The sequence below is a fragment of the Lactuca serriola genome, chromosome 7, assembly GCF_051521515.1.
Source record: "Lactuca serriola cultivar US96UC23 chromosome 7, Lser_US96UC23_V15, whole genome shotgun sequence".
In the NCBI taxonomy this organism is placed as follows: Eukaryota; Viridiplantae; Streptophyta; class Magnoliopsida; order Asterales; family Asteraceae; genus Lactuca; species Lactuca serriola.
In genome coordinates this window covers 6266649-6276319 of record NC_136414.1, presented here as the reverse complement: position 1 = coordinate 6276319, position 9671 = coordinate 6266649, and the positions used below count along the sequence as shown (strand labels likewise).

At 36.0% G+C, this 9671-nt stretch overlaps 1 protein-coding gene across 1 annotated transcript; it reads right to left on the bottom strand.

Moving 5' to 3' along the window:
• Positions 1 to 6366: 6366 nt before the first annotated feature.
• LOC145062396 (denosine deaminases acting on tRNA) lies at positions 6367 to 9671 on the bottom strand. Its single transcript, XM_079010007.1, has 11 exons — positions 9462 to 9671; positions 9144 to 9264; positions 8892 to 9025; positions 8261 to 8395; positions 8068 to 8181; positions 7680 to 7846; positions 7413 to 7489; positions 7214 to 7333; positions 7032 to 7116; positions 6828 to 6953; positions 6367 to 6527 (listed from the first exon to the last, which is right to left on the bottom strand). Exons 1-10 carry the CDS (start codon positions 9610 to 9612, stop codon positions 6840 to 6842), a joined length of 1218 nt encoding a protein of 405 aa, XP_078866133.1. The 5' UTR covers positions 9613 to 9671; the 3' UTR covers positions 6367 to 6527; positions 6828 to 6839.

Genomic DNA, 9671 nt, shown 5'->3' with positions numbered 1-9671 from the left:
ATTAACTCAAATTAAATATACATGAATTAATCTCAAAATTGGATCAAAAGGTTAAAAAAGACGTACGTATTGTGTCTTTTATATTGGAAACCTTTCCTAAAACAGCGAATATAAGATTTGATTTACCGAATCCTCTTATGAAAAGGTTAAAAAAGTCGGGGTTTTTGGAGTAGAAGATTGTTTAGGTTTTGAGATGATAAGAATAGGGTTGTTGTCGTTTGATGTTTCTTTGACTTCTTTTTCATAAATTGTGACGATTGTCTCTTTTATAGCATCGATGTCTGGTTTCATAAAGTCTCCTCCGGCGAGAAAGCAGAGTTCGGAATCTATTCACGATTCTTAACCATATGATAAGTAACTGAACCTGGAAATCAAGAAGTTGACTGGTCGGAACTTTGCGTTTCACAAACATTGTTATAGAGTTATTCGATGGAGGTGTCGACGGCGTCGGGATTGTCAATGGATAAACCCATTGAATCACGCTCACGGCTGAGTATCGACAATATGCTTCTCGGTGATGAGTAGCCGAAAAGCTCTTTTTGTGGGACTGGTTGATATGTTATTGCCGGCCAGATTTGAGGTCGAATTGTCGGTGACAATTTCAGACATTTTGAATAATTTTGATTTTGAATTATACGATGTTAATTCCAAAAACACAAATAATCAAACACCCAGTGCACATAAATATGACAGCAAATAGAAATAGCCATGGAAGCAATTAAATCAAAAAATAAATAAATAAGATAAAATAAAATAGAATAATATCCCTTTTTGTCTCCTTTTTTGCATGGAAACTAACTATGATTAATAGGGGTTAACGGTCCCGAGTATAGCTGGGCATGGGCTGGGTTGGGTCGGTTTTAGGGTAAAACTGAACCCAACCCATAAATTTTGGTTTCTGGGTTTAAGAACCCGTTGGATTCGGTTTTAAGTCAGTTTCAGTTTCTCGGTTTGTGGGTCGGTTTCATCGGTTTTGGGTTTAACCCATTGGTTTTGGGTTTTGGGTTTAATCCGGTGGGTTTTGGGTTGTAACCCATTTTTTAGCAAATCTTTATGACTTAAAAAATGAAACAAAATTAACAACCTAGATTAAAAAAAAAACTAAAAAAAAACAATTATAACACTAATACAACATCAAAAGTATGTTGCTAAAAGTTTACAACAATCAAGTTTAAAAAGCAACAAACTTTAAATGGTATATATAGTTTCTATTTTATTAAAATATATAAGGCGGGTTCAACTCAGTGGGTTGGTTCGGTCCTTATGGGTTGGATTTAAGTACTAAAACCGAACCCAGAACCCATTTTTCGGTTTTTAAAAATTTTAACCCAAACCCAATGGTTTGGGTTCGGTTTCGGTTTTTCGGTTTCGGTTCACCCCTAGTCCTGGGGGCCAAATTTGTTACCAAAACCCGCTATAAAGACTAGTGGTGTTATTTTTACAAAAGTAAGACCAAAATTATTATAACCGGTAAACCACAGGGACCAAGACTGCAATGTAACCCTCAAAAATACCTTTTCATTTTCAAATCACCCAAAAAGATACAACTAATTGTTCCAAAACCAACCACAGTATATATATTTTTAACATTAGAGTAAATCCAAATAACAGTGCCGAGAAAAAAAAATCAAGGGATGTTGTGCAATCACGGCAGGCCCTTCCCTTTGGAACCAAAAGTATCTTAAATGTTTAAACCACAAAACTGTAAGCACAAAGCTTAGTGAGCTCCCCAAAATACCACATACCATACATAAAATCGAGCCCCGCTCATCATAATGGGCCCCACCCAACATACAGTACAAGAATCACAAAGACAACTTGTAACACCCCGGATTCCCAAGTATTATTTTATTCTTTATTTTTGGGTGATTGTGAGGAGACTCGGCGAGTTGGAGTCCAAACTCGCCGAGTAGGATCGCGGTTTTGTACATGGGTTCGCGTCTGGACTCGGCAAGTCCAAAAGTGGACTCGGCGAGTCCACACTGTTTAATGAAACCCTAATTTCCAGGGTTTGAGACCTATTTAAAGGGGCTTATGGTCGTCATTTGCGGCCACCAACCCCAGAGAGAAACCCTAAAGAGATTTTGAGCGTTTTGGGAGAGAGAAGAGGCCATTGTTAACCTTTGAAGCTTTGTTTGGCAAGGCAAAGGAGATTCTAGCTAAGAGGAGGCAAGGGAGGTGGACATCCTTCGATTTTGGAGCTCAGAGCATCATCTTGGAGGTATGTTTTGGCTTCCTTTTCTGTTGTCATGATAAACATGGGGGTTAGGGTTTCTTGACCCCTTTGTTGGTTAGGTTTGATGTCCATTTCGTCCCTATTTGTGATGAGGCTTGGGATGAGATCCATAGAGGTCCAGAGAAGCTTTATTCCTTAAGCTTTATGAGGATTCATGGGAGTTTTGACCTAGAGTTATGAGATATGGGGCTAAAACATCATCTAGGAGCAAATAGTTGTTGTTTGAGCACCAAGGTTTGGACTTTACGTGATTATCATGCCTGGGGAGGCCAGATCTATGATTGTATGGAACAGATCTGACCTCAGAAGTGAGTTTGAGTTATGCATGGCATGGACTCGCCGAGTCTGAAGAACAGACTCGGCGAGTAGCATGAAGTTTGCCTGTAACCACTCAGCGAGTGGTCTTGTCGAGTTGAAGGGTCGACTCAGTGAGTCAGGGAGATTCAGGGGGGACTGAGTCAAGCCGGAACTCGCCGAGTTGTTCTTGAGACTCGGCGAGTTGAGTCATGGTGGCCCCGCGATTTATGCCAGGTGAAACTCGTCGAGTCAGAGAAATACTCGACGTGTCAAGAGAGGATCCAAGGGAGTCAGTGGACACGTATAGACTCGCCGAGTCGCCCTAGTGCACTCGCCGAGTCCGGTCAAAGTTGACCGTTGACTTTTAGGGTTTGGTCAACGATGTGGCCTTTGGGCCAAGAGAGGGGTAAAATGGTCTTTTACCCTTAAGAGGGTGCCAAGAGAGGGTTGATTCTAGTCTCAAGAGTTATATTCATGAGAGTATTTGCCTTATGTGTTAGGCGGTGGCGAGTTCGAGATTCAAGTGTGGGGATATCTGCTTTCTGCTTGCCAGGTGAGTCTTCTTACTATACTTTACCTTGAGTAGGTAACCAGAGTTATGTGACAGAGTATTTGTATGCTATGTATGTGATGTGTTGTACTGCATTATTTCTATGTGATTTATGTTGTGCATGTTTACAGAGTTAGAACCGGAAGGTTCCCAAAGTTAGAACCGGAAGGTTCACAGAGTTAGAACCAGAGGGTTCATAGAGTAGGGTCCACAGACCCACAGAGTTATAGTCTCGAGTGGCTAATATGTGTTATGTGTGGTATTTTGGGGAACTCACTAAGTTTCGTGCTTATAGTGTTTTGTGTTATGTGTTTCAGGTTTCTCTCAGGATCACGGGACGGCACCGGCTCGATTGTACACACCAGAGAAAGAGTCATGTTTTGAGGATCCTGGTTTATTAAGCAAGTGAAAATGGAGTTATGTTTTTGTAATTCGATTATGACTGGAATTTTGAGAAAAGTGTTTTTAAGAATTAACGATAATTTTTAAATGAAAAATTGTTTTGAAATTTACGGTGTTACACAACTAGCATCCTACATAGTATAGTGAGAAGACACACCTCTCTCACAAAGTTAAACAAATCCCAGCTCAACATCATGAAACAAGTGCTACATCACACCTATCACACAAGGTCACACCTTAGTCTACACTCTAGAACTAGCAATTTGACCAAAAGTCAACAAGGTCAAAAAAGTCATCGGCCAACATTGACTTCAGCAGGCTTCAACATCGTGGTCGATCCATTACCACGTCATGGCTAATGAACTTAGCCCCGATCAAAATCTCAGTCGCAAACAAATCCATTGACACGCCATGAAAATCATGTTACCACGTTGTGGCAGGGTCCGTCCAAAATAGTCGTGAAACCCCAATTGCCACATCATGGCGAGCAGGCTGCCACATCGTGGGAACTGGACTTTCTTGGCTTAATGGATTCAACTCTCACTCCATTAAGTCGTCCATTCATTCCTTCCAGAAGGCTTTCTAACATCCATTACAACCTAAAGATCGATGTTTTTCAGTCATGCATGTCCAATGCAAGTTTAGAGCTCACGCTAGGTCAAAAATGGAGAATAACACCAAAATCTCTTGCATGAAGCTCAAAACACCAACAAACTTCAGATCTAAACATTATGTTCACTAAGGGACATCAAGGATCCATAAAGTTGCTAAATTTATGGAATCTCACCATTCCAAATAACTCATCTTTAAAGAAAATGGACAAAAATCTAGATCTAGAGACATAGAACAATAAAGCTTGGATCTTGAACACTTACAAAGGTCCAAAATATAAGATAGAAGATGATGATGAGGCTTGCAAGCTAGATGTATACACCAAATGTGCTTTCTTCTCCTTCAAAACACCAAAGCTCAAGATCTTCAACAATGGAGGATAGGGCTTCTATGAGAGTGAAAGGGAGGTGATGAAGGCTAGGGTGTGAAAACTTTAGCTATCACATCCCTTAAATATGGACATAATTCCTAAAATTAGGGTTTTGCATAAAATGGTTGTCACGTCGTGGGCAATATATTACCACGCTGTGGCACACACTTAAGTTGTACGTCTTATACGAGCCCTGTCACGCCATGGTGATATCTCCATCATGTCGTGCTCAACCAAAATTCACAATTTACTTTTAAAATCCATACCTCGATGATTTGGATGTTACATGTAATTTAATCATATTTATATTTGTGTCATCTTATTTGAAGTATAATACAATAAAACATATAATTATTTAAATTTAAGCTACTAATTTAAAATAAAACTTAACTACCAGTGAAAAAAGCTTAAATGAATTAAATACATATTAAATAATAAAATAATGATTTTTAAGTACAAGTTGCCAAAACCAATCTACACAAATCATACAATAATACAATTTACAATATGTGTCGGCATGTCATTAGCTTTAAGCAGTGGCAAACCCAAATATTTGAAATTGGGAATAAACTAAAAAAATTAATATTTGTTGTATTTTTAATATTAAATAAATATTTTGTTTAGTACACATGTCCATACATAAGTCGAAGGCCAGTCTTCTTTAGACTAATGATAATATAACATATACAAATTTGATTTTATTGTTTTTTATTATGAAAAAGAAACAAAATGGGGGTAAAAGTCAAAAACCTCATTCATTTTGTGCTCTTGAATCTTTAGTCTACATGACTTCTTTTTCCAACGTCTTTTCTACACCAATCAAAATCAGCTCTACAATTATTCAATTAATACCTTCTATTATCATTTTCTTAAATCAAATTAAATTTGATTGCACTAGAGAATAAACCTTTTGTAAAAAACAAATTTTCTTTCTGGTTTACACTTTTTTTTACAAAATCCCCGATACAAATAAATCAAGTGATATAGGATTGAAAAAAAAAAAATCCGAATTCCTATTGGAAAGTCTATTTTTATAGGGGCTGAAGTTGGTTATATGTATTTGTTCTCTTGTTATAAATAACAAAATACGATATTACTCCCGTTATATTCCTTGTAGAAACCTACTGCATCCAAAAGCTATTATCGATGAATCCAAATATTTAACTTTTAATACATAAATAACAAGTCGTTATCATATTATTGACCGAGGGTGCTTAAACGATCCTGGTCCATTAGGTATTAACCCATAAAAATGACCTAATCTCTCAACCTAACCCGAAACAACTAAAAATTAAAGGATTGTGTTAGATTTTTAACATTTGCTTAACCTATTTAATTTAAATTAGTTGGGTTAGGATTAAAAATTTTAACCTGGTTTTAAACTGACTACCCGTTTAATTATAATATTTATTCTTATTTTGTAATTAGTTTAATATTAACATTTAAGTATTTTAAATTTAATAAATAAATATAAAACCCTTATTCTCAAACTTTGCCCTTGTACTTTTAAAACTCAGTTGACTAATCATATTTCCATTCTTCCCTCGTAAACTTAATCCGAATGTGCAAGTGAAGTTACTTAAAGTAAATTGAGTCGCTTAAAAGTTAGACATATCCAATGTTATTTAAATAATTCATTTGTATTTGTAGTTTTTTTTTTCTTAACTTTGAACAATTATTTAGGTTTGTAAAATATTTAAATAGGTGCAATTTTTCATTTAGTTTTTAAAATGAACTAACACGAGTTCAAAATATTTAACAAGCTGGGTTGGGATAAAAAAATTAAGTCACCTTCAACTCATTTTTTTTAACGGATTGGGCAACATAAACACAACCCAACAAGGCCCATTGGCACAGCTAGCTTAGCTGATTCACCTCATAAACTATAAAAGTTCATGATAAACCAATTTAGCATCTAAAATAAATTGCAAGGTATTCTTTTGACAAAGTAGATATTACAACAGCTTTAAATTACATGCAAAATGAAATTTCAAAAAGAATAAAACTAAAATACGAAATGGCAAAGAAAATGCCTTGGAAAACAATGGCAGCCCAGCCCCCTACAATACAAGATGTGGAATTCCATGGTCAAAGTTATGACCATTTCAACATGTCTATATAATACAAGTCTAAGTAATCCATAAAGTAAATATATTAAATTCACTCCATTCCAATGGAAGAAAAAAAAACACCCATAAGTTGAATTTTAAATGACATGTGAGTTGATTTTTAAAATCAACATTTGTAGAGTTTAGCAAAAGTACTTTTGATTTTTTTGGATTTTTTAGGGTTTAAATAATTAGTGGTGGTAAATGTAAAAGTAATTGATTATCTTATTCGGAAAAAGAAAATAAAAATACCTGAAGTTCAACTTATTGTCCCATAAGAACGGGAGGCTCAAACTGTAATGGCTTCACAAGCCAATTGCTAAACTGTGGGCTTTCTTTAAATACTTTCAAGGCTGAATTATATTCATTGGCCCTCTCCTGCCAATAAATAAATAAATAAAAATGAGCTACAAATTATCGACTAGGGCTATTTGTCATGTCATGTTCTGTATTTACCTTTAGTCTCCGGTAAGAAGTTTCACTCAATGAAGAATTGGGTAAACTTCGACTCAGTGACAAGAATGACTCCAACATTCTCTTCCTGGGAATTTTATTTTATTTTATTTTATTTTTTTAAAAAGTTAGACAAATGAATGGAAATGACAGTTTTACCCTTGATTAAACTTGTGTTAGCTTACTTGCATAAAGTTGATTCTGAAGAGGGGTGCATGGCACCTTTTCCAGATGTCCCCTGCTTCCGACCAGTGGTTCCAAGAATGACTTCGTGAAGGCCCGACTTATTCCAGCTTATTGAATATCTGTAAAGTCACTCTTCACGTAAGTTTAACTAAAATGACACTTTTTTACCCTCGGTTAAAAAAGCAAGCAAAATCTTACCCGCATGTTAAAGTGGATGCAGCAGTTTCAGCGTGGCGAAACACCTCAAGGGGTACCGAAGCTACCGAAAACAACGGCTGCCATGTAACAAAAAAGGAACATGAATATATATATATATATATATATATATATATATATATATATATATATATATATATATATATATATATATATATATATATATATATATATATATATAGTATTAGAGAGAGAGAAATTATTAACTATTAATGAAGAAATCAAAGGGTTATCAAAGCACCTTACAACCTTATTCACTTTAAATGGACTTGTTAGTTTCTTTGATAATGGTAATACTCTATCACTCAAGGCCCTTGTCAACTGCTCTTCTACTTCCTTATCAGAACAATTACGAGATTGCCCCACAGTTATTGATGATATGTAAACTGGCTGTAGAAAGTGAGAAAGTAAAGCCCCTGCAATAATAGGTAACAGAATGTAAACTGTTTCTTTCCTTTTTCTCATTAAGTCCTGTATGGGTAATCGGTAATGATGTCTCTCTGGATTAAGTGTTGTAAACATAACGTCTGTCTGTTTCTTTTTTAGACTCACTGAATAAACCGTCTGAAAATGAGACTAAATGACCATTTTACCCTTACATTAACATTCAGGTATAGTAAAGAGTAAAAGGTTCAACCTTGGACACCAACAACATTCCAACGGGAAATTTTATCAGAACAGCTCACTGACAAAGTTGCATCACCACGCCCAGGTTTCCTCTGAACAGTGCCAATCACATGAGAACAGTCACCTAAAAGACAAGAATTCCATAATTCATAACATTAAATGACTTCAAAACATAAACAGATAACAAATATAGAATTACTTACCATTGTTCTTCATGGATGACTCCAAGAATTCCTCCATAAGATCATTCAGTTTGGTTGTTGAGGATATTGAACACCCTTCTTTTATCGAACTATTCAAGCAAGGGAAAAGCTGTGAATTGAGGGAGGCATCTCCACCTACAAGTTGAACACATATGAGAATGATTGAAACAGTGATTTCGTTTTCAAAGGGCAAAATGGAAGAAATAGCAATGTAGTTCTCTAACTTTTCCTTATTATGATAACATTGTGCTTTCTTTTTCTCTTTTTACAGCATTTCACTTTCAAACATTACCAATTCTAGCAAATGGGTAAACTATTAATTTGAATTACGATGAGTCGATGACATGGCATGAGTTAATAGGCTCTTAATGCAACATCTTTGTCTACATAGGATGTACACGTGTACTATACTGATGAGTGATGACATGTCATCACAATTCAAATCAGCAGGTTATGCATTGCTATAATGGGTAACATTTTTCAAAGTGTAATGCTCTAATAAAAAACAATCTGTAAGTATAATGTTGTAATGAGAAAAAAAATAGACTACTATAATAGGGAAAAACTAGAAACTACATTGTTGTTTCTAGCATGTTTCCTGAATTGTGAAAAGGCAGAGTCTTGAACTTACAAGGCAACTGTGATATGTATAAATGCAATTGCCAACCGGATCTCATCTTGTATTTACCACTGCCAAAACCACCTGACTCAAAAATGGAGTCTGGCAACTGCATGCTACTCTTTTGAATCTCAGAATAGAAGTACCTGAAAAACAAGCCATTTATAGGGGGAAATCCATTGTCATTTGTCTAATTAGTGTTCACAACTTTATGCTACTGAAAACACAGAATAGAGATGTGAAAATACAAACAAATTGACAGACCTAAGTAAAGCTCTTCTAGCTACAATCTCAGCATGAGAATCATTCAAAACGTCACCATGAACACTAAGACGCGAACGCCCAATGCACTTAGTTCCTGTCCCCAATGCAACCACTTTCAATTCTGCAAATTTCAAAATGCATCAATTCAACCACAAAGGCGATACGGCAATGCCCCAAAACTTCGTATTTCAAGTGAATTATCCACTTATCTCACTCGTAATGCGATGTAATTGATAAAATAAACATCGTAAAAGTAAAATTAAATGATGTGTAGATGAATTTTGAGTTTCCAAGAGAACTGAGGAGTAGAAGTAAGACCTTGGGAGGGGGAAGAAGTGAGGAATGCGGCCAAGACGGTGACTTCACGACCCTGAGGTTTTCCTTTCTTAGGGAGACGGTTGTATGCTGAGAAAACCGTCTGCGAAACCTTCTCTCCCCATTGTTTCTTCTCCGGCGAGGGTGAACTCATTGGCGCTCCGGGGAGATGGAGGGAAATGAAGGGCAATGGAGTGGATAATTGTTGATAGA

What these genes read in the sequence shown, in the direction of transcription:
- LOC145062396 (XM_079010007.1), bottom strand. Translation starts at nt 9,612, where the DNA reads ATGAGTTCACCCTCGCCGGAGAAGAAACAATGGGGAGAGAAGGTTTCG. An exon ending in GTCATCCATGAAGAACAATG is followed by an intron (nt 8,182 to 8,260) that starts GTAAGTAATTCT and finishes CTTGTCTTTTAG; the next exon opens with GTGACTGTTCTCATGTGATT. An exon ending in GCATCCACTTTAACATGCGG is followed by an intron (nt 7,334 to 7,412) that starts GTAAGATTTTGC and finishes GTGACTTTACAG; the next exon opens with ATATTCAATAAGCTGGAATA.